Below are 25,858 nucleotides of genomic sequence, written 5' to 3' on the forward strand. Positions count from 1 at the left end.
CTGGAGGTACCTTGAATCTAGTCTAGAAACTGGGGGAAAAAAAAGTGATCTCCTTATAATTATGTAAACCAATACCTGTAGCTTCTCATTGCCCCCTTGCCTAACTGTGTTTGCTATGGTAAGTGGAAGGGGTTTTCTGCAGACTTTTACTGGAAAGTTAAGACGATGGTACTTTTAAGGAGGCACTTCTCTGGTAAGCAAAACATGCAAGTTGCAATTTTTTTGTTCTTAATACCAGGGTGTGAGTAGCATTTATTCTAGTTTTCTCATGTATCAATGCATTTTTCCAATGCTTCCAGTCTCCAACCACCAATCTAACTTCTGCAATCACAGTTTATTTAGTCAGTTGTTCTTGCTATTTCTTGCAAGCGATCAAAAATTTCTATGCTTTTGACCTAAACATTTCCTGAGCAGAAAAGAATAGAAACCATTCACCATTTAATAGCTAGTATAATTTATATCATTTAATCACTGCAAAACTTAACACTAAGATTAAGGAATATGATTTTAAAGGTCTGGATCTAAATGAAGATCTGATTATAGTAAAAATATTATTCAAATAAGCACGATATCTAAAACTGACCTATATTTTCAAATTTACTTAATCTAAATAGTGCAGTCTCATTCCTTTTACATATTCTTCTGAATAGTAATGATGACAAATAGCCCATAGTACCTCCCTCTCCTCCTCTCCTTGTTCCTTTTCCCTCTTAGACAACAGTTGGTAAAAAAAAAAAAAAAAAAAAAAGAAATTGAGAAAAAGACCATATCAGGTATGAAATATTGTTCTGTGGGTCATATGAATAATGACCTTTGCCTAGTCAAGTAAAGATCTCATCACAGGTACTTGCCTAGCAGGATAATGATGCAGAGGAGAATGGCAACCAGTGCCCCTGTGCTGAGGCCAGCAGGGAGGAGCAAGGCCTCAGCACTGCAGGACTGCATGTTCCCTCGGCTGTCGCAGGCACACACTCGAATGGTCAGCGTGCCCGTGCTGCTCTGGATCGGGTAGTCGTTGTCAAATATTATGATTGGCAGAAAATAGGTACTCATCTTACTACGGCTGTATCCATTTCTTCCAGTCAGAATTCCTGCTGTGTTATCTAGAACGGAAAAGTAGAATCAATAAATGTTTCTGGATTAAGTTATATGTGATATTGGGGAGGGGGTGGTACAGTCAGCAATTACCTTTGTTGTCTACAATGGAGAAGTTAGGGTGAACAGCAAATTCTGGCACCAACTCAAAGAAAAATTTGTGTCCTCGAGGAGGCTGATCTTTGTCAATTGCACTCACAGTCTGTATCAGCTATAAAGAAAAGAGTATTTTGTACTATTTTAGAAATCATGTGTTTCAAATCTCTGCTTTTCATGTCCAGTAATAATCCAATGAATCTCTATCCGAAGACATAAACGGACCTCTTCAGCCGAATGTTTCCTACATAAACCAGTAGAGGTTATGGTAAATATTTTATTATTTAAATACATAACGAAGGATGGAAAAGGATCCAGTCCTCACTGCAAAACAACCATGTGCTTTGATTTGTACTCATTATCTTGCAGTGTTACACAAACAATTCCCCTTCTGTATAAGCTGTAAACCTCCTGTGACCTCACTGTAGCAATGATATTGTGTAAACCAGTTGTTGACTGGGTCTGATTCTCAATCCACCTCATCTGCTCCTGGCGATAAATTGGAGTACTGCACTGGCAGGATGCTTGATTCTCCTGAGGTAATAAAAAGAGATGCTTTACTCCCTCCTAAATTGAAAACTCTTACTGTGGAACTTAATAGCTGCCCTAACAAGGCCACTTAAGCCCAGTTGGGAATGAGTGATAAATGTAGCAGTATAGGGTGAGAGCAGAGAGGACTAAAAAAAAGAAGCCTCAGCAGTACCTGGATTGCACAAGCTTTTCTGTTGCATCAAAATGTGCAAATATGTGTACTCTACTCATGTGTATATAGGCATGCATATGCACTAGTAATTTGACTCTTTTTCTGCTTTCTCTCTCTATCTGGACTGATAGATAGACTCTAAGGGAAACAGTTCCAGAACTGAGGAAGGAGAAACTGCCTGGGAGTAGCTGTGGTTTATGAGCAGACTTGCAACAGTTAAAATGCCACACTACATGAGTCACAGTAATGCCAGTAAGCTGTATAAATGACTGTTCTATCCTTTGCCCTTCCTGATGGGTATCACACTAGAGAGTAGCCCCTAGTCCACCTTGGCTTGCAAGGACATGTTTGGGTTCAGTAACAAGATGACAAAACTTCATGGCATAAGACCAAGGAGTAAGTCTCAACTGAGGATACTTTAACTCAGTAGAGGTGGATTCCTGGGGTACCTAAACTTAAAGGCAGAATGACTTTGTTTCTTTCAAAGCTACAAGAAAGCCAATGACTGTCTTGAGTTTTCAGGTATTTCCATTGCACAGGTTGTCTTGAAATCCCACAGACATCAAACCAACTTTTTATAAAAGATTTTTTTTTTGTTTTTCTTTTATTTCCACAGAAGGTGCAGCATGACTTCTTCAAGAAATACAGTAGTTGACAAGTAGCACTGATACAATCTTTAGCTTTGCACAAATCAAATAAGGAATTACTTTTACTTGTGTACTTTGAACATCAGCTTGAGTAGGACTTGAGGATACAGTTAAATTTTGGAGGGTATTTAGTATCTCACAGAATGGAACACTGTTTTAGGTAAACATATTTATAGGGTTACAAAATATAATGAAGTATTTTTATTACTGTAACATTCAGAAACATGCTGCTTGTAAGGTGCTGTACTGTCTCATGGGTAATCAACCCATTTTTTTCTAGTTAACTTTGGGATAATTTTATTACAACTGGTAATATTAAGGTGTAATTAAAACAAACATAAAAAAAAAAAAAGAATAGAGAGGTCTGAGTTTAGCTTGTTCAATTCCTAGCAACTCTTTCTAAAACAGCCACAACACTTTTTTTTATAATTTCTCTTTATTTTTAAGGCATATTGAGGAACTTGAAAGGTAATTTGTGAGCATGAGCCTTGCACAAAAGGATGTGACTATATTGAAAGCAGGATTAGGTAGTTTCTAAGTGCAATTAGAATAATAAGTACATGTTAAGATCACTTTTAAAGTACTTAAAGATCATTGTTCTTTAAATCATTATTTTTTCCCAAGATTACTCAATTCTCATTTATGGCTAAGTACCTTGTTCAGTATGTTTCTGAGTCTCTGTTTATGCCAACATTTTTCCAATGTCCCATTGTTTTGATCTTTGCTGTAATCTACCTCTGAGACCATTAGTACAGCAAGCAAGACAAGGATTGGACTTAATTTTAGTTTTACAATGTTTAATAATAGTGTTACCAAAAAAAAAAAAAAAAATTCCAGAGAGAAGAGAGAATAAGTGACATTATTTGTGCAGTTTCCTGCTGAAAAACCTAAGGAGAAAATACCCATATCCTCATGTAATAACTACCAAAAATTGCAGTGTAGTATCTTGGGGCTTTTTGAGATGCAATCAGTGGGGTATTTGTAAGATCTGGATTTGATTCTCTTCATGTGCAAATCACATGGAGAAGCACAATTGTATGAGGCATAGAGGAACCTAATTACAATGAAAAATTATTGTTGAGGGTAAGGCAGAAGAAGAAATAAAAAAAACCCCAACCTTATTACCTGTTCTAACTGTTGGGTTCATAAATTGAGAACCAGCTGTTCTTCTACCAGAAAAGATGGGAGAATAAAAGAACAATGAGAACAGATGATTGCAGGTGAATTGTGTTAAATGATGAATAGGTGAAAGGAAATTAGAAATTTTATCTAATTAAGGATTTTTTTTTTTTTCAGTTATACAGCTGTAAATAACAGAGAATGATGTCAATGATAATTTCTACAGAAATGAAACAAATCTGGCTATTTTTAAGTATCACATTTATAGGAATAAATTTAGTGTTTTGTGTACATTTTGTAATTTCATGTTGGAAATATATTCTACCATTTAGATGCAGTTATAGACATTGAATTATGATTGCTCTTCACCACGGCTTCAGAGAAAGATCTCTGATACTGTAAGATTTATGAGGGAAGACTTATTTCAAGAAAATTACTTTTACCGGAATATATTTCAAGAGTATCAGGCTTAGAGAAGCATTCCCATTCTTTTCTTTCTTTCATACTTTCCTATGCAAATGAGCACACTTTAGAAAATACAGTATTATTGTCACTATTTTTTTGACAGCTACCTATCCATGTGCATGTGCATGTGCACTCCTGTATGTTTTAAGAAACAGTGTCATACTCTTGAATGGATCTTATTCGATGGATTCAAGTTTTTAGAGGTCACTTTTCTTTGAGGGTAATGAAAATTTAAACACAAGCATCGAGATAAAATTTTCTCTTTGCATTCAGAACAAGGTGTTGGTAGCAGTTTGACAATGTAAAGTGTGTTGTGAATGAGGAATTATTCTCAATGGAAACATTTCTCGAAGATCTTGGGACTAGTGCTGTTTAGCCATGATTTTTACTGGTGCTCTGACAAAGACCAGTGTCTGGGACAGATGCTCTTTAATATCTTTCTCATGGCAGACGGCGAGATAGAGTGCATCTTCAGCAAGTTTGCAGATAACATGAAGCTGAGTAGTGCAGCTGACACAGCAGAAGGAAGAGATCCCATCCAGAGGGACCCGGAAAACTTGAGAAGTGGACCTACAAGAATCTCATGAAGTTCAACAAGTCCAAGTGTAAAGTGCTGCACCTGGGCTAGACTGGGAGAGGAACTCATTGAGAGCAGACCTGCAGAGAAGGACTTGGGGGTTCTGATGGAAAAAAGCTGGATATGAGCCAGCAGTGTGCACTCGCAGCACAGAAGACCAAGTGTGTCCTGGGCTGCATCAAAAGTTGTGTAGTCAACAGATCAAGGGAGTTGATTCTACTACTCTACTCTGCCCTTGAGAGACTCCACTTGGAGAACTGCATCTATGTCTGGCATCCTCAGCACAAGAGAGATGTGGGTCTATTGAAGCGACTCCAGAGGAGGGAAACAAAGATGATCAGGGATCTGGAGCACCTCTCCTATGAAGACAGGATGAGATAGCAAAATTGTTGAACCTGGAGAAGATAAGGCTCTGGAGTGAAATTATTGTGGTTCTCCAGTACCTAAAGGGGGCTTATTAAAAAGAGGGAGTCTGACTTCTCTACATAGGCAGGCAGTGATAGGACAAGAGGGAATGGTTTTAAACTAAAAAAGGAGAGATTTAGATTAGACATTGGAAAAGAATTCTTTTCTCAAAGAATAGTGAGGCACTAAAACAGGTTGCTCAGAGACATTGTGAATGGTCCATCCCTGGAAGTGTTCCAAGCCGGGTTGGATGGGGCCCTGAATAACCCAACCAGTCTGGTGGGTGACATTCCTGACCATGGCCAAGAGGGTTGGAACTAAATAAACTTTAAGGTCCTTTCCAATCCAAATCATTACATGATTCTATGATTCCATTATTCTGTTTATTTCTTTCATGATGGAGACAGAGATTCTGCTAAAGGGTTTGGACCTGTTTCCCATTGGTTTGTTTTGTTTTGTGTTTTTTTTTTTCCAAACATGGCAAAGGTTCAATTATAATACTGTTTTGTACTGTTGTTTTGGGGTTTTTTTGTTTGTTTTTTTTTTTTTTTTCTCCTGGATGCTGTGTTTTTAAGGCCATGACTTTACATCACAGTCAAAATTGTGACAGTCAGTCTAGTTTATAGTTATTCATACTCATGTCTGAAAAAGTGATTGAGGCTAAATACATAGCCTAGTAACAGATTTCTTATGTGTACCTGATACATCCTTAGACAAAGGCTACTCTCTAGTTTTCTTCAAGTTGTTTAAAAGAGAGAAAGCAATTAAAAGCTAGGTGGGGGAATTCTGAAATAGGAAGGTTCACTTTGTACATCAGAGCATGCTTTTAGTGCTCCTGAGGCTGCATTTGTGGATGCAGAGACCTGCACAAGTAGAAGACTTGAGTCATGAACTCAGCCTTGGGAATGCCTTTAAAAGGAATATAGGAACCATAAGGAAATGTTAAGATAATAGTGCATTTTTAACAGTACAGAGGTTGGTAACAGCTAGTCACATCTTAGATGGACTTTCAGTCTGTGCTGGCTTGGCTCGTCATGCAAATAAATGACAGTTGTACATTGGGTCCAGGATATACACTTAAACATGCAGCCAAATGCTTCATAAAGATTCTTGAAAAGGTCATTGAAGAAAGATGAACAAGATGAAGTCCATGGGTGGACAGATATGATGTATTTTCAGGTTAAACACTTTAATTAATAAAACAAAATCTGAGACAAATAGAATGTACACAACTAAATCTGCAGCTACTCCTTTTCAAAACAGCAGCATGTTTGTGGTTACTGCCTGGTATTTAAGCCTTCTTTTTTTTTTTTTTTTTTTTTTTTTTCAAAATTCCTTATTTTGAAATTCCCTATCGGACAGTGAAAAATAATTTAAAGATGGTCAGTATTGTAGACAATGCCTTCTGAAGTATTAAAATAATATCATTACCATATAACATAAAAATTGTACTTCTAGTCACAAAGAAGTAAGACCACTGGAGACAGTAGTTGCTAAGCTAGAGATACAGTAACAGCTGCTGAATTTTGTTGTTTCTGTATGCAACTGTAGAGTTGCAGAGTCTAGGTTTTTAATCCTCTTGAATCGTTTGGGCTTTCATTCTTGTTATATTATTCTCTTAGTTAAATCTGGTTATTGTACAACAGACATATTGTCTAATGTCACTTATCTACTTTCAGCTGTTTCAGAGATTAGACTTAAAAATACTACTAGGCATTTAAGGAAGGAATGTTGGGGAAATTTTAATATTTGTTTTTGTCTAACATTTTTCAGAAGTGGTATAGGAGAGAAAAGAACAAATTCTAGATCTCAGCACACTGGTTTTGTCATTCTTGAAAGTAATCAATCTTGTTTTCAGCTGCAAGTATTTTTCTAGGAATCTGAAAAGATGTCACTAGTCTGTCTACAATAAACTATGGGGGAAAATACCGTGAGAGAGACTGTGTTTTGGACAATCATGAGAACATAGTAGTGTGCAAATGTTATTGGGGAACTGTGGAAGAACAGCTTTGTGTTTCTCCTGTCCTTTCTTTCCCTTTCTTCTTTTTCCTGCCTGTATGATCTAGTAGGGTCAATCCCTAACTAATCTTGAATGTAACAATTAGTAAACAAACAGCACAGTGTAAATGTGAGGGATGAAGATTATGTAGAATGTTTTAAGTAACTACATTTCTCTAAGAGTGAAGCAATGTTATGATTCATAGAAGTGTTTCAAGATCAATCCAGCTGTCACTGGATGTCCATCTTGTCATTATGCTGCTTGAGTGATCACACATGAACAAACACGATTCTGGGATATACACCTGTAAGCTCCTAGCTGCAGAAAACAGTCTCCATCACATATGCACAAGCTAGAATACATACCTGGCACTTAACAAAACTTCATGTTTAATAAAACAAAGCAGTTTGGTTTTCAGATATTGACTCTGTTCCAGAAATTTGTTGGCAGTTTTAAAGCAGGACTGAATGCTTATCAGGAGTTGGAAAACTCTCTCTTGCAGTTCAATTCTTACTTCAAAAGAGAGACAGATTGTTACATGGGTCTCTTACTAAATCAAGCCAATAGGTGTCTACCTAGAGAAGCAGCTACAATGTATAAACAAGTCATGACTCATAATTATCAGTGACCACATGAGAAAAAGTGATCTCTATCTTTAGAAGTCTGCTCCATCTTTAGAAGAGAGGGAGGGTATGGAGAGTAATGAAATGGAAAATCAGCCAGCTCTCTGAAGGAGGAAACAAACTTTCTCCATTCTGATGTCTGAGAGCCTCTGAATGGCAGGAAAGAATATAGCACCAGTGGGAAAAAAATTAAAAAAAAAATTAAAAAAGTGACCGAGGTTATTTTCTTCAATATTATTGTGGGTGGATGTTGAAATTAGCCAACTTTTTTACCAACAAATTGTTCAGTTAAATCAGTCTCCTTTTCAAGTAAATCTTCCTGGTTTCCATGGAGAGGACTCATCCTCTAATCCAGCTAAAAAGACCCAATTAATTCCTGTGACAAGGCCATGAGAGAACTTTTACCAGAGCCTTCCCCACAACAGTTCCTGGGGCTGCACCATGCCATTAAGGGGTTAGGGATTTCTAAATTGAATGAGAGGAAGGCTGCTTCATACTTTTCTTTAGCTAGTGGAGCGAGATTCATATGGTGACAAATGTGTTCCAGCCTAGTGAACACAGTTTTTCATGAACCTTTAGTGACAATGTTTCTCCCCAGTCATACCATTGTTATTTGGAGGCAAAAGAGGAGGAGAGACTCTGCAGGATTTTCTTTCCTCTGACCCTCCTAAGGCTACCTGAAAAACACGAGTGCAGCCTCTAATATCTACTGATGTTGCAAATAAGTAATGTCACTTGCTAGCAGAGAGCAATGTTTGATCAGTCCGACTGCTTTCTGATGCACCTGAGATTTAGAGAGCAGTGTGATTAATAAAAAAATGTGTAGTTAAAAAAATAAATTTAGAAATTAACTAAATATATTTATGTTCTCAGTCTGTCTCTTCTGCTATGTGCATTAGATGTAGAAGCAGTGCTGTGATGTGTCAGGAAGCAGTAATGTTTCTAATAAGACAGCTGGTTTAGGTGATCTCCAAATTAGGGTGGAGCAGTACTAAATGAACACATGATTCCGTATTTTTCTTGTATTATAGGGGACTGCTAGACACGAGCAATACAGGCCACCTGGAACTTAGCATCCTTGGCCAAAATATTCAAGTTTCTATCTCTATACTTGTTATTTTTAAGTACCAAAATAAAAGTAATCTCACGTACTAAAGGTAGTCAACTATCTGTAAATGTCCATACATGTATTTAAGGTTCCTGTCTTGAGGAACTCAACTATTAATAAATAGAAGAACAATCTGGTTCTGTAATTTTTCTGTAGCTACACTCAGTGCATACTGTCTTTCTAGTAGTTTTGTGGGGTTTTCCAGTGAGGGAAAATAATTGCTGAAATTATGTTGGTAAACAAGATGTATGGGAGGTCTGAACAACAGTATGCCTGTTGTATGGGTCTCTGTCATCTCTGTTTTCAGGAAAGCACAGAATTTACCAGAAAGGTAAATGAAATTTCATACATTAATGGATATTTCATCAAGTATGCCAGACTAGATGGAAATGGACTTAAGGAAACTGACAGGCAATATGCCTGGGTTGAACTTCTTCAAATATATAACAAAACCTGTGTTTGCTGCTTGATAAAATTGCACAAGAATAATTTCAATAAAATCTTCATTTGTAAGTTTTAGAAAAAAAATTTTTTGTTATACAATTAAAATACATGACTCACTTTTCTATCAGTCATTATACTGAGATTTTAAGATTTATTTGCTTCAGTTTCATCTTCTGCAATGACACTGATGCTCAGACAGAATTTAGGTTCTATGATATCTGTTTGAAATTAATAGGTAGAGTTCTCTGAATGTATTCCATCTGGAAAAACAGCTTATAAATCATAAACCAAAACAATATTGTTAGAATAGCCAAAAGTTTAGGGAATTTTTGTACATTCTTACACTATATTTTTGCAGTGACAATTTAAGTCACTGGTTAGGACAGAATGTTATGATTATAAACCTTAGTTGTTTTGAAAAGTGTTCTTTCCTCATTTTTCTGATATAATTCCTTCCACTTTTCTAATTTAATTCATCACTGCCTTTGATATGTGTATTCATCTATTAATGTCATTTGTATGAAAAATAGTAAAAATTTCTTAAAAAATAGTTAAAATAATGGTCAAGTACCATTAAAGCCAAGTAATTTTAATCCAACTATCCTCTGTCATTCTAACTATAATAAATAGAATTGAATGCAGTCTACAATTATCTACTGTATCCTCTTTTTCTCCTTTTTTTCCCTTTTTCTATCTGTTAAACTATTCATAAAACATCATTTGAATTGCAACTGGTAAATTACGTGTTCTTTCTCTGTACAGAGTTCTCAGTACCTGAAATTCTAGACTCATCTCAGGTACCATCTATGCTGCTTTCAGTAGAGCCTCTGAAACTACGTTAAATACAATAGTGGGCAGCAACCAAGGTAAAACATAAGCATGCTATGCTTCCTGATGTGTATCCGTATCCACCATCTTTGTAAAGTCTTTGAATGTTGTACGGTCACTGTGCTCTAAAAACAAAATATTATACACATACTCTCTGTGAAGTCAGCCAGCTTTGGTTGGATGATGACAGCATAAAATTAGTGAGACATGAGGATAGACCTAAACCGAGCTTAGGGTTCCAACTTGGACTTTCTTTGCTGGAGTAGGAACACACTCACGTTTGTGCTGGCAAAAATAATGATCTCAAGATTTTTCTTCCTGTGAAGAATAAATCAGTCTAGACAAGAGGTTCATGTAAGATCTTAGGCTTACTCCTGAAAGATAATCTCGAGGTCATAATACCATATATCTTTCTTCACTGAAAGATTCAAAACTGAAAGACTGACTGACATTACCATAAACGGATGATGTTGTAACATCAGTAATATTAAGAGATTTCTGTAATATATTGGCTCTGAGTTCTATTGGTCTGTCTACTTACTCAAATCCAGTTCTGAAATTGTTTATAAAAGGATATATATGAGTTTTGACCAGATTCAACACAATACCAAACTGGGTTTCAACTTATAGTGGAAGCAGCTGCATTGCCTTTTATTTTTGTAAGAGTTTATTTTTCACATCTTCTTTTCTGAAGTATAATAAAGATTTCCTATTTTGTGTACTTGAAGTTGTGGCTACATTAACTAAGGCTTTGATAAAAGTCCAGAAAGAAATTGAATTATAAAACAGTGTAAAGGATTTTGTAGCATTATGCACAACTTTTTCCCAAAAATATGTTCTGATACTAGAAAAGGAAAGCCACCTAAAACTATCATTTTGTATTATATTCTGTTATTATACTAGGGTATTACCCTTCATCTTTTATCTCCTCCTTTTTTGAATCAAACGGTATTTTCTGTATAAGATAGGAAATAAAGAGGCTGGGTTATTTTGCAGCTGCTCAAATTAACATATGTTGAAGTATCCATGATGGTATTCCAGGATAGTTTCATTGCAAGTTCTTCAGTAACATAAGTATTGGTTTACCTGTCCTGCTTTTGCGTTTTCACAAACAAATGTTTCATAGTAGTTGGCAAACTCTGGTGCATGATCATTTATGTCTAAAATCCGGATGAAGACAGGTATCTGGCTACTTTGTTTGGGATTATCTGGAAAAAGAAAATTATTTATATTACAATACAAAGAGGTATGTCTGTGAAAATAGTTCGATACATTTTTTCCAACAGACATTAGAAATGTTCATTTTTATTACACTAATACAATTATGTTTCATTTTCTACTGATGTACATTCCGTTTATATAAAAGCCCTATTTATATCTGAAACAATTTTTTATTATGGTATGTATGTTTTGAAATAATATAAAGTATATTTAAATGGATTTGCATTAAAAACAGGTTACAGAGTTATTATTACTTTCTATTCCATACATCAGTACAGTAAATGATTCATTGCAAAAGTTGTTTCACGGGGTTGAGCTGTCAAGAACATTTACTTTTTCAAATCAATAAAGCAGTAAAACAGTGTCAGTCAACAACGACAACACAAACACACACACAAAACCACAAAAAAACCCCCAACAAAACAAAGTTGTCCTTTCTCCCCAAAACGTAAAAAACAAAAAAAATAAAAGGAGATAGGTAAGATGTTATCAGTCACTCCTCACAAATTTGACCTCCAATCTCAAGCTGCTGCCAGAAAAGGTTCTCACACTACACGTATCAAAAATGGAGAACGTTTGACCAAAAAATGAAAAGCATTTATGAGGAAAAGATTTCAGTCTTTCTGAAAATGGGGATAGGATTCATCTCTCCATATTACCTAAATCCCAAGTTGTTAAGCACACTGACTCCTGGGGAATCTATGCAGAGAATGAAGTAAGGGAGTAAAGTTTTTCACTAAAATTAGTGTCTCTGTTTCCCCTTTGATTACTGTTGCCTGGAAAAAAAGTAGGCAAGAGACATCCATATCTACGAGTGCCTAGCAGAATAGTAAGGAATCCAAGTGAAAGACTAAGGCCTAAGGTTTGCTTCAGAAGTGGAGGGAAAGAATTTTCCTTGGCTTCAAACAAAGTCAGTTTATGAAATAAGTTAAAGCAGTTGAGGCAAAGTATAACTTCTTCCCATTTACAGTGGCCATTCTGACAATGTATTGTTGGTATGTCATGGACAATTTTTTTTTTTTTTCCAGTGATTTTCCCAAAGACTTAACTTGGGTCAGAGCCAGTGCATCACACTTGCACCAAATTATTGTCTGTGAATTATCAGAGAACCGGTTAACTTGTCATATATATATATATCTAGTACATGGTTTAGTTGAGCCTGAGAATTCCAAATTATATTTCAAAAATGGGTAAAACCAATCTTAAAGTAATAAATTGAAATTTTAGATGTGCATTTAAAGTTGCTCTGTATATTGATAATATCCAAATAATAGCAAAAGTAATGTAGAATTTAATTCTTTTCTCAATTCTAATATTCCTTTGAGATAAATTTTCTTCAACTTACTGATTTCAGTTGCTATGACAGTGATGTTGTGCCAGGGAGTTTCTTCTCGGTCAAGTGGCTTTGAGATGAATAAGGATCCATTTCCTGAATAGATGTTGAATATTCTGTCAAGGTCAGTGTGTCGATCCACAGAATATCTGTCAAGATACAGTAGAACTGAGCATCACTTTCTCCTGTTGCAGTCTCCAGTTTAGCTTACAGCCATCTCTAAAAGTTTTCTAATTTTAACTGTGGTTAATCAAGAATGTTTTCTTAGCAAGTAACCTAACCCTTCCTGTAGCTGCCTACATGTTACAAATAGTGAGAAACAAGTTTTTAAGACTAATGAGCAGGAGGAAGAGCAAATTATTATGTGGGCGGTTTGTAGATCGATACTGGAACTTACATTTCAGCTCATAAAGTGAATTCTGAAATAATAACTAAAAGCAGATATTTTTAGATAAGATTTTATGCAAATTAATTGTCTCTTAGAGAACTCTGTCACCAAAGGACACACATTGCAGATATGAGTAAGTATCAATTTTTAAAATAATATTTTTGGGGTGTCACACGGACAATCAAACTCACCAGAAAAATCTTCATGTTAGTTGCTGTTTCAGATGAAATTTCTTAAAATCTTTGTTTATGATTCTTGCTTTTGTTTTGTTCTTACCCAGCAAAGAAAAACTTATTTTACAGGTGTTTTTTTAATTAGCCTACTAGTTACGAGTCACTATCAAGTTAGATTGAGATGTTATACATAGTTTACTTTAAAATATTTTATTATCTTCCTCCTCTCACACTTCCTACCTCAACGTGTTCTTCTACAAGATATAAAAGGCTTGTTCAGAAATGCAGAGATCAGGTTTCATAATCACTTACATGGTAAATACACAAATTTAAGTGTTATATTTGTCACTGCAGATAATAATAGCAGAGGGGTAACAATTACAGAAATTTCACAGTGCTGAACCCTCACCTCTAATTGTTATGACTTTCTAGCAATTGCTTCTTATTCAATATACTGTGATCATTAAATTGTTAAGCTATAGAACATGGTAGACAATATTATGTACAGAAGGCTGACTGCTATCAAGCTTCATGGAACATAGAAATACATAATTTTGAGTTTTTACATGATATAAAACATAACTTTATGAACAGTTTGGTGAAAGTTCTAGAACATGCCAGCAGTTAAATGCTGACCTCTCCTTTCTTTTTACCTGGTACCTATAGGCTATTCTTCGAAAGCATTGTCTACACTGTTAATTGTGTTAATTGTATTTGTCTTCACAAGCTCCACAGCTCTCTGTTTGACACTTTTCAAGAGACCACATGTGCTTAATTACTCAGTCTCCTAATACATTTCACTCTCATCACTCTCAATGCATGAGACTTGTCCCACATCCAAAGCATTTTATATTGTGTAAAGGCTTACTTTATTGCATTCTTTGCTATATCTGGATCTTGGGCTACAACTTGCCCAATAATGCTTCCTTCCCTGGCATCTTCATCTACCTCTATTAAATACCAGGGTCTACTGAACACTGGAGGTTCATCAATGTCTTCAATAGAAATTTTGACCAAAGCCGTGTCTTTGAATGGCCCCAGCTGAAGAAAACGAGGATCAGGATGAGCATTGGTTGCTTCCACTCTTAAGGTATATAACACCTTGTTTTCAAAATCCAGATGCTGAGGAACAAATAATAATAATAAAGAAAATTATGTCACTTTACAAAAAATGTGAGGTTTATAATGCTGAATTAAAAATGGAAACATTTTTAGAACTGAAAGCTGTAAACCTTAATGCATCCTGGTGAAGATTGAGTATATTAGGTCTTTTTCTAGGCATAACAAAAATAAGGAATGTTATAGGAGAGTAAGGCAAATATGATCCCTGTGCCTACTACTTGTTTAGGTTTATAAAAAACAGAAGAGTTCAACCTATATAAAAATACAAAGAAAAAAAGACAGAACTCTCACTCAGTCCACAATTAGGAGTTTTTTAAAATTTTATTTGTCTCATCTCGTTGGTAGGAACAAGAGCAATTTTCTCTGTTACTAAATGTTCTGTCATATTTACCTTTTCTTTACTCCTCCCCTATTACCATCTACCCTTGCCTGTTTGGCATCAGGAGCAACCCAGACTTGTCCCTGAACTCCATATTCCACAGTGAAAAGAAAAACTGTGAAATCTGATTTCCAGTGTGACACATTATTCATATTCATATATGCATACATGTACAGACATTCATATCTACACATATGTACATACATAAATATACATGTTTCCAAATATGTTTATAGATCTATATTATATGGAGAGAAATCTATTCATTTTCAATATATTCAATAACAATAGAACTAGAAAGAGTGTTTAGAGTTTAACAGGCTGAATTTTGAAAAGCAACCAATAAATATGTCAGAGATGGTATTTTGAATTAAGTTTCTACCAACGTCTTTGCTCTTTGGATTTTCACTGACATAATACGTAACAACCAAAGTTTCACCATGGTTTGACCTAAACTGAGACAGATTTCAGGTCCTGGAGGCTGTTGTACAATTAGAGAGGGAGAGTTTAGGCTTGGACATGTAAATTCATCAAACTTCAGGTGAGCCTCCCAACCAGGTGAGTCTTACCACAGCAATCAACTGACAAATCCCACTATAAACTGAACCCCTCTAGCTTTTCACAATCCTAATTTGAAAGTACTGTGTGCGAGACTATATATATTGAACAGACAGCAGCCACTGAAATATTGCTTTATGTGAAGTGACATGCCAGTAAATTTCCCTTGAGACTTGAAAATAACAGATATCTGCTGAAGAAAGAGAAGAACAAAACTAATACAACAGCTCCTTGGCAGCCTGACCCCTTGTGAGATCTACCCTCCCTTCCCCTGGAAAAAGAAAAATAACTGTAACACTTGGAGAGCTAAGTACATATAAAAGAGAGGGAGGAAAAAAATAAACCTTTTTGACAGTTATAATCCCTTCCTGTGTGTCCTTGTCAGTGACGATATCAAACATGTCTGATCCATCCCCACTGGAGATGCTGTACTCAATCTCTGCATTTTCTCCCACGTCAGGGTCATTGGCTTTAATTCTACCAAGAGGAGTCCCAGGTGGTGCAGATTCAGGAGAGCTGAATTGGTAGGTTCCTGGAAGAGCAAATTCAAGCATTTATTGCTTTGAGAAACTTTTTCTTCTGAATAAAAAACCCCTCGAATTTCACATGAATTTATTTAAGTAACTTGAAGTTCCAAACACATTAAGAAAAGTGCTGTTAGTCATCATACTAAACTTTAAAACATGGTTCGGAGTTAATGGACAAATTGTTACAAAAATCTGACATTATTCTTCAAAACCATTTAGTACTGTGCCTTTATTTTGTTGGGGTTTTTTTTCTTTTTTTTCTTCATCTGTAAGGTGCAGAGAAGCTTAACAATAAGGTATTAGTTCTTATCTTGTTTATCTAAAATTATATGTATATAAATATATTCTCTCAGTTTTCTAGAAATGTTCCTAGATATATTTGGATATAGGAGGGGATTTAGTTTTGTTTTCTCAATGCATAAGCATTGTAAAAAGCACAGAGGATTTTGGAAACAGACTAAAATAAAATCGGGATCTTTTTTTATTCTTTTGAAATATGTATTCAGGTAGGTGTTCTGTGTGAAAGTAATTAATTCATCCACTAGTGGCAACACCTACTAAAGAGTCATGGAGATATGTTCATTTGGATATATATTCATGTTAATTGCTATAGTTAATTGAAATGCAGATACATTCAGATTGTCCTTAATTTACTCTACATATACTTTTTGTGCTCTTTCAATGGTTGGTTTCATTTAATGTTTTTATAATCAGGGTTTTCTAAAAGAAATCTAATTACAAAGACATTTTAATCTTGTCCATATACATGAAAAGTGAATTTATGTGTATTTTCTGACAATATTTTTAATAAAAATCAAATTATAAAGCCATACTGTTGCAGAAGTATTAATTGGATGGATTTCCTGACCAGTCAGAACAAGATATTGAAGATTTTTCATCACTAGCAAGACAAAAAAAAAAATTCAAAATCAGTATTTTCAGTTATTTACTACAAAGAAAATACAAAAAAAAATAAATTTGATATGTTCAGATTTTGCATAAGATACCAGGATCTGGTATTTCTTTTGATCTTTTTTTTATATGTAAATTCATATTAATTTACTGAGTGAGATAGTAGCATTGGAGAAATACCTTAAGAGTCTGACAAAATTAGCACCTGATAAAATGTACAATCCTTATTGAAAGAGTTCAGTAAGAACCTGTATAGATTGTTGACTTACAGTGAAGTACAGTCAACTATCTTTCTTGCAACTACCATATTTCCTATATTTACATTCTCTTTACTGTCTTTTAAGACTCCTAAAGGGTCCTCAATGTTCCATTTAATACAAGGAAATACCAAACATCTGAGTGCTGGATGAGTTTCTGTCCCCAATTGTACAAAGCACAAAAGAGAATCACTGCAAATACCTTAGATTAATATAGATGTGCAACAAAATGGAACCTAATGCTTGATGCCAAACTGTTGCAAATTCAAGGTTGTAAGTGAAAACTCAGAGCAACCTGTTTGACTACAATCCACACAGACCAAAGTGCATTTGTTTCCTTAAACCAGTCTGAAAATGGGAAAAAATGTAGGATTCTTGGAAGCTAAACCAAGAGTTTGAAGGCTTGAACCCTTGACAAATTCAAGGGTTTGGCAGGTGAGCCAGAAACACCATAAGAACAGATTTAATCATGGTACTTATTACTCCTTCCAGACAAATAATTCCCTTTAGTGCTTTTTCATTTGAAAGTATTCCTCATTTTTGTGATCCTGTGTGAATGTCACATATTTTTGGCATGTGAGGTGGATGTTTGGGTTAGAGTACAATAAAATTAAAAACATGTAAGATTTCCGTTATGGTGCCATTTAAATTCCATTTAGTCCTAAGTCTTCTAAGTCCAGCATTTCTTTCAGAAAACAAAACAAAACAGAAAATCTGTTTCGTCTTAATGCAGTCTGAACAACCAGTACTTCACAGTGCCTCTAAGAAATTAAGCTTTAGTTCTTAAATACCTTGATATTAACCAGTGCTGTTGGCAATTGCCATTCACCCTCTATTCTGGCAACATTTTCACTTAGTGTTGCCTCACATAGGAGAAAATGGAACACAAACGTTTTTGTAAGAAGCAAACTTCCAGAACTAGATAGTTCTTTGAAGGTATGCCCTGCTTCATAGCTATCTAAGAAGAACTCAAATCCTTCAGATATTTCTCTATGTTTGATTTCCTAGGAAGTATTGAAAACCACCCTGATGAGGAGAAAGAAAATGACAGGGAAGGGTCATCAGCAAAATTAAAATCGCACCACTGAACAGATTCCACAGCAAGCCTTCTATATACCATCCAATGTGTTTCAGTGGTGTTTGAAGTCGAACGCTGCAGAGAATATTGTACGAGGCATCAAATTGTGTAAATTTCTCTATAAAGCACCAAACACAAAGATTATTGAAATAATCATAAGAACTTCCATAGACCTGAGCCTTTAGTTAATTTTGAAAGAGGAGCATCATAAGGAACACATGCTGAGGAGATTGGAAACCTTAAGTTATTTTGTAGTTCTATACATTTTTCATATTTTATTTTATTTTATTCATCAGCAAGGCTTGCAATGCAATCTACTATACTAAATTATAATTTAGGTTCAAGAATTCTTATTTGCCAAAATATTACAGGCTCTTTCGTGCTATACGTGTTTAAAAACTATCCCCTCATAAATTCAAACAGGCAATTTAGCTAAAAACTGCTGTTTGAGTTTGTCATGTGAAGTTGATTTTCAGCAAGTGAATTCTCAAGAAGTGAATTCACTCTGAATGTGAATTCAAATTGTCTTTTCTTTATGAGGGTTGCAGTACTTCCTCTCCCTTCTTTTTTTAAAGTTATCGGTTATCATGGATAGAGATTAAAATAGTTATTTGCAATTCATTCTTCCATCCTGTCAGAGTTTTTCATTATTTTTTTAAAATCCGCTCTGGGTTGACCTGTTTGTACTGCTCTGGATGTACTTATTGTCATGGTACTGAAGTGCTTTTCAAGTTTCTTCAAGTCTGGAGGAACATTTTCTAAATTAGCTCTGTTTGTTCAGTCCTTAGTGAATCTGAAAGAGAGCCAGGTCCCTCATCAGCATGAACAAGCAATTCAAAATTTATAATGTGGACATTTTTCCAGCAGGCACTGAACTGAGGCTGTAAATTTCTCCTATCTGCAGCCTATCAAACAGTTATCAGACACTGACTATAACAATTTGAGACTGGATTTAAACCAGAGGCCTAGGATGAAAAGATCTGCAATGTGCTACAGTAAAGCTTTTTGTATTGTGCAGCTTTCTGTTATTTGCCATTTTTTATTCTACAGATGTATTAAAAAAACTTTATTGTGTCAGACTGGCCTAGATTTTCAAAATCACTCAATATCAAGAACTGAACAGAAATTAAAAGTACCTAAAGCAAATATTTAGACTGCAAGCACAGTATACCACCTGATCAACTCTGTCCGGGCAAGGCAGAACATTAGAAAATTTGCTGACCTATTTGCTTACCCAAATATACGGAACTAAAAGAGTCTCCCAAAACTGAACCCTATATTTTGCAATTAAATTTCTGTGAAGGCTTTCAAGTCCCTTCAGTTAACCTAAGTCATTGTTACATCTTATATACCTGTAAGTAGAGTAAGAGTGAGAAGCAAGTTTATCATTCCAAGAAATAATTTGCTATTAAAGAAATGTAGGCAGAGATTTCCATTTGCCTTAATAAAACTGCAGTGTAAACAGACACAGCAGTGGGACAGTATTTACACTACCAAAATAATGAAAAAAAAAAAAGAAGTTTCCAGGTGGGCAAAGCAAACCAGGTGATTCTAGAAAGGTTCTTTGGAAAACAGAACTATTAGATGCTCCATACTCTGGGGGAAGCGAGGCGGATTGTTGTTGACATCAGTCAGTGTGATATTCACGGTGGTGGTCCCTGATAGTCCTCCCATCTGGCCTCCCATGTCTTTGGCCTGGATGACCACTTGATACTGTTCCCGGTTTTCTCTGCTCATGTCCGGTAAAGCAGTCTTGATTATGCCTTGAAGAAGTGAGAAAAAGGAGAGACCGAGTGGTGAAAGAGAAGCACCACACACTTTGAACTCAGAATTTTTAAAAGAATTCATATAAGACATACTGTGCAGATGATAATCCATAGCAATCACAACAAGATATACAACAACAAGCCTTTCAATCTATAACTGATTTACTGTGATCTTAAGGAGAAAGATAAATAAATGTAACAGAGACATTAGTCATTGTTTTTGATGTGCTAAATCAACTTAATTATTCTTTCAATGACAAAAATATCAATATATCTGTTGAATTAATGAAATTTTTCATTTACTAACCCCAGTTATTATTTTAATACATTGTGTTATGTCCAGCTCTGGTGAAGTTTTGATATTATAACACAAGGTTAACTCTAACATGCTCTGTATTCATTATTCTGGGCCACAATAGATCACAGATTGTAATGCTCAACAATGGACACTGTAAATCAGGTAGGGCTATAGCTAACAAAAGAATTGGACAAGACTGTAATATTAGTGTTGGAAAATCCTTTTTTGGGTGTTCAGTTTCAAAAATTTCACAAATGTAATTTAAATACATCAAGGTCTTGTATGGCACACAAAAAGAATAGGGGCCTCAGGTGAGAAAACCAAAAGACTTTTTCGTTAAAGTGGGTATACAGATTTTCTTTTAGAAAATCAAGCAGAGCTTTTTTTTTTTTTTTTTTTTCCTTTTTCTTATTTTTATTTAGAAGGGTAGTGGCTTTGCAGGGTTGGAGTGATGAGAGTTTTCTCTTGTGAAGTGGAAAAATTTAAATATTGTGTCCTTTTCTGCTTGGAAGATTCCCACCCCTGCCCTTCCTTTCTCAGAAGAATGCTCTTGTTATAGGTTGTTAGATATTATACAAAAAACCACCTAACAAACAGAAAACAACTCTGGAAAATTTCTACTTCTAGAAAGAGAGAAAAAACCCCTTTGTAGTTTAGTGGTTATGGTATTTATGTCTGATCCAGGATTACCAGATTCTGATTACCATACCTAGGCTTGTTAGTATATGTAACATTAAACAGTAAATTGGTTTAAAATGAAAGATAATCCCTGAACCAAAGGTGAGAACCCAGGTCTGCTGCAAAATGACTGCCTGCCTAACCACCTGCTATCATCAGTTATTGTCCATGTGATACTGGTCCTGTTTCCCTGATCATGCTTGTTAAAGATGTTTGTGTAAGGGACTGGAGAAAAGAGAAAAATAAGAGAAATTGAAAAAGGTGGGAAAAAGTCAAACACTTTTATCCAAGGCAAAATCGTTTTGCCCCCTTTTAAAACTGTAGCCTTGTGACTCATTTTCTTTTTTATATCATGCCCTTGTATGATATAAAAATTGTTTCAAAAGGACATTAGCCATCTTCTGATCATGCTCAATGGATTAGGAACTTCAGGGGTTCTGGGCAAAGTAGCTCTTAAATTCTCAGTTGTCAAACTAGAACAGTTTTGATAACATGCAGGAACAAGCTAATGCAATTCCTGCTGAGTCTCGAGTCCCTTAGGACTCGTCTGGAGGAGAGGTTGTGGTTGAATGTTTCTTTTTTGAACCTTAATTTTGAATTATAGATATCCGAAGTTCACACATTTTTCTAAATTTGTGTTTGTTTGTTTGTTTGTTTTTTCTTATACAATTTTCTGCATAACAGTGAAAAAGACCTTCATTCGGGCTTTACAGCATTCATGCTCCATCCGCCTCTCGACTCGCGCTGGCTCCACTCCAGTGCTGTGTCTGCCCACTGGTTGCAGCCCACTGGTTGCAGCCCTCTGTCTGGTCTATTGGGCACCGCGCCGCCGCCTCTCCCTGGCAGTGGGAGGGGGGGCGCGGTCTTAACTCAGCATCCTGGCCCAGCTACAAACCGTGCCTGGTCCCACTGAGTTAGGGCTGGGGAAGGAAAGAAGTCCCCGGCCCCAATGGTCAGGACCGGGGGAAACCCCCTCCCCAGCCCTCTGTTTAACACGTGGCGTCTCAGCTCATGGCTACCTCTCTTCCAGTTACACAGTTAAAATTAACCTCTTCTCTTCCAAGGGGGCACCAAGTTTTTTAATTGACCCAGTATTAAAAACACTACCCCTGGGGCAGACTATCACCAGCCCCAGGGGCAAAAGGTTTTTTCCAAACCACCACATTCTTGTTTCATTCTAATAAGTGTTGGAATTAGAATACAGTTTCATAAAGCATCTTCAGTTAAAAATTGCCAGTGGTCAGGAATCAATTCCAAAGTTTTAGAAATAATTAATTACCTATGAGATTTTTCTTTGGTTTTCACCCTATAATGTGAATTTGTTCATCTTCTATTTCCTTTTCTTAAGGATAAACACATGAAATTCCCAGAAATTGGTGTAAAATAGGCTTGTGACTCATTTTGATAGTTCTTTTTGACCTTTTTCAATTAACAATCATCTTCTGGAAATCTTACTCATACCATTTAAAACAGTTCTTCTTCAATAATTTCATTTTAGCAGAAAATGTGTACTTTTATAGTGATTCCAGTTTTCATTTAATGGTATCACCTTTGTGTCAAGTCATATGATGTCATACACCTGTTCCAGTATTGAAATGGAAGCAAAAAGTGTTTTGGTCCCTGCATCCTGTCCCTGTTATTGCAAAAAGTAAGACTGAATGAGTTGCTAACCTGTTTCTGGATCCACTGAGAAATATGGCTGTCCCTGGAGAATGCTGTACACCACTTTGGCACTGTTTCCATAGTTGGCATCATCAGCATCTGTGGCTGTCACCTGAATAACAGATGTACCTAAATGGGTACCAAACAAGGAATCAGCAGATTTTAAGAAGGCATCTACTTCTTGTAAACCACATATAATTGCGGCACTACTGAATTCAGTAAGAAGTCAAACAGTATCCGGTTGATAAACCCAGAGTTACCCTACCCAAGAAACAGTAAAATAAAATCAAATCTCATCTTCCTTGTGACTAAACCTAAAATTATTATCACTTAAGATTCATGCTTCAATTAAACACAAATAAACACAGAGGGACTGACACATCTTTGAAACCCAATACAGCATTAGGTTTTTTGGTGATCAAACAGATTTGAGTGTTGTTCTCTGGTACATGACCTCAGCTGTAACTGTTCACTTAAAGGTTTGCCTTAATCAATAAATAAACCTAAAGCAAATTTTCCCATACACATTTTCTGCCTAGATGGCAAACTCCAAATATCTGAAATCAAACTGAATGTAAAATTTTGTCTCATCCTAACTGATTTTTAAGATGCTCTTAAAAAATAGCTTGGTTTTGCAATGGGAAATTGAGTGTGGGGTTTGTTTCTTTCTTTCTTTTTTTCTTTCTTTGTCAGAGTTATCCATCTATTCAGCAAATAAATGTCATTAAATGGTAACTAATTTTTTTCAGCATTCACTTATTTTGTGTGACAATAGCTTATCCATGTCCTGTGATCATAATGAAGACACTATAGGCTATATGGGATCAAGAGCACTGTGAGTCAATACATTTGGCATAGTTTATGGATTAAAAGCAAATGAAAGTCTATAAAGACTTTTTTATAAAATATATAAAGGACAAAACTGTTCTTCACAAGTTTTTATTTCTTAGTACTTTTTAAGATGTCAGAATGCATTTTGCTAACAAAATTTTGAGCTGACAAATGTCTAGATAAATGCAGGCAGTCCAATAGCTAGAAGTGTAAAGGTCCTTCACTCCTTGCCAGGGGAAGAAGACTGACTGAGTAGAAGCTCTTTACCCTGTTTTTGGCTAGGTATTTTTTATGTATCTCACTTTCCTTGAAAGAAAAAGTCTATTGAACACTGTTCATTTAAGTGAACATCATTCCCTATTCCTTTTTTTTAGACCTTCAACCTTTCTAGATTGAAGTTTACCCAGATAACTTGCAACTTGACTATAAATTTAGAAGATGCTCATTTAGCTGGGACTATCGGAATTGAAATGAATCATCTCTACTGTTGCTTTTCAGAATATACAAGAGATGGGGAAAAATAGAAATCCAAAGTAATCAAAACAGATTTCATATTAATATGAAATCCTGTTAGATGCAACTATTTTTTTCATAGTACATAATACAGCTTTACAAATAATGATTTTACCTATATAACAGCAACAATTTCCACTATTTCAGGCTATCTGAAAAGCATGTCAAGAGGGGAGAAATACTTCTTTCTCTGTAACAAACCAGCAGAACCAAGTTGTAAAAATGATCTGTCACAAGTCATCAAACTCTAAAGAGGATTTTTGCCGTCAGCTATCTGGATTACTTTTTTGCCTGGTTAAACAGTCGGAGGTCATCTGTGTGCCAAACTTAGCTACAAAGCTTATCCCAAAGAAATTAATATTTAAGGGCATTTTTATCACTAACTGTTCAGCAGAACTGCTCATCTGTACAAAAAATGAAGACAGCTTTTTGAGAATGGTAAAGTTCCATTAGTCTTATCTATTTTCAGAAAAGCAAGTAAGTTAAATCCCATACCTCCTCAAGACTAACGGGGAGAGTAATATTCCTTGCTAGTCTAAAAAAACCCATAAAGGTAATCAGTAGACTCAAATGCTAATACTGTCTGCCATTATGGCATCTAGAAGTCAAGAATCAAGAGAAATGTATGTATATATGTCCATCCCACCCTCCCACCTTACCACTCCAAAATAAACAAAAAATAAAACCAACCAAAATAACTTCATCAGGAAAAGTTATCGGTGTGGCCTCCTGATCCAGACACTGTCATGGGACTGACACAGAAGTTTGAGTAGAGTTATAACAAATGAATGCACATTAATGTTCTTTCTTTCTTTTCCTAGTGTACTGTTTTGATGAAAAAAGTCGCTGAATCTTTGAATTTCTTTTGAGTTGGTTCTTTCTGTTTTTTGTTTCTTTGAGGTTTTTTCTTTATTTGTTTGGTTTAGTTTTTGTTTTTTAAGACAGGTATATTACAGAGCTCAGGGCAGTCTTTGGGAAATTTCTGCCTTTGTCTCACTGGAATGTCTATCTTTCTTTCCTGAGGCTCAAGTGCCGTATAATTATGGTTGCTCAGGAGAGTACAGAAGATGTAACCCTACAGAAACTTTTGGGATGGTGAATAAATAGTGTTACAAAGCTCATTCTTTCTAGGAAACTAACTGTACAACTGTGAAAAATAATTAACAAAAGTATATCCTCAGAAAATTCAGTGTCAGCCTGCAGTTAACTTTCTTCTCTGAAACAGTCTACTGTGTCATAAAGGAGGATACTCACAAAAGATAGGCAATACTTGTGAAAGGTTCTTTCATGAGGAAAGAAACTTCTCTCAGTTTTTTGGGTTTGAAATGGGAGTGAAAAAAAAGTGGTGAAATAATGGAACTCAACACTAATTTTGAAATCATTGGCAATGAGGTAAAAACAGTTTGGAACTTTTTAATTAAAGTATGTCTTTTCTATACCCCATTTGAATGGTACCCATAGAATTATCTATTTATTCATTTGTTCATTTATAGTCTATATTACTTCACAAGCAGCCTCTTAGCACCTGTGTTGATGAATACAGCAGGAATGAAGGGAGGAATTGGAGCCATGGAAGAACTGGGGGTGAAGGAAGGTGTTTTAGTGTTTATCTTTTTTCTTATCATCCAACTATTTTTAATGGGCAATAAATTAATTTGATTTTCCCAAGTGAAGCCTGTTTTGGACATGATGGTAATTGATAAGCAATCACTCAGTCTGTATTTCAACCCATGAGCTTTTCCATTTTCTTTTCTCTCCCTGTTTTTTTTCAGCAGAAGGAGATAGCTGGGTGGGCTTCTGGCAGCCAGTCAAGATCAAATACATCACAGGAGCAAATTGGTGTAAAAGATCACCAAGAAAATGTGAGAATGACTACAGTAGCAGTCTAAGCAGTGATAACACCACTCCTCTGTAAAACAAAGTCCACTTCAACCCAACCCAAACCAGCCAGCTTATTCTATCTCAGGATGATAAATAAATCTCAGAGTTCTCAAGAGGTGTACACTTTTTTCTTTTTCTTTTTCTTTTTCTTTTTCTTTTTCTTTTTCTTTTT

The 25,858-nt window shown here is 35.5% G+C and overlaps 1 protein-coding gene across 1 annotated transcript in view; it reads right to left on the bottom strand.

Moving 5' to 3' along the window:
- CDH9 (cadherin 9) overlaps positions 1-25,858 on the bottom strand; it is a 99,737-nt gene that overhangs the window by 2,661 nt on the left and 71,218 nt on the right. Inside the window, exons 4-11 of the mRNA XM_027657496.1 lie at positions 22,471-22,590; positions 19,653-19,820; positions 15,628-15,815; positions 14,093-14,346; positions 12,676-12,812; positions 11,196-11,317; positions 1,189-1,306; positions 852-1,103 (exon numbers count right to left, since the gene is read on the bottom strand). Of these exons, the coding sequence (XP_027513297.1) occupies positions 852-1,103; positions 1,189-1,306; positions 11,196-11,317; positions 12,676-12,812; positions 14,093-14,346; positions 15,628-15,815; positions 19,653-19,820; positions 22,471-22,590 (1,359 nt within the window). The remainder of the gene's footprint in view (positions 1-851; positions 1,104-1,188; positions 1,307-11,195; positions 11,318-12,675; positions 12,813-14,092; positions 14,347-15,627; positions 15,816-19,652; positions 19,821-22,470; positions 22,591-25,858) is intronic.

The sequence above is a fragment of the Corapipo altera genome, unplaced genomic scaffold (assembly GCF_003945725.1).
Source record: "Corapipo altera isolate COAL_440 unplaced genomic scaffold, ASM394572v1 66, whole genome shotgun sequence".
Taxonomy (NCBI): Eukaryota; Metazoa; Chordata; class Aves; order Passeriformes; family Pipridae; genus Corapipo; species Corapipo altera.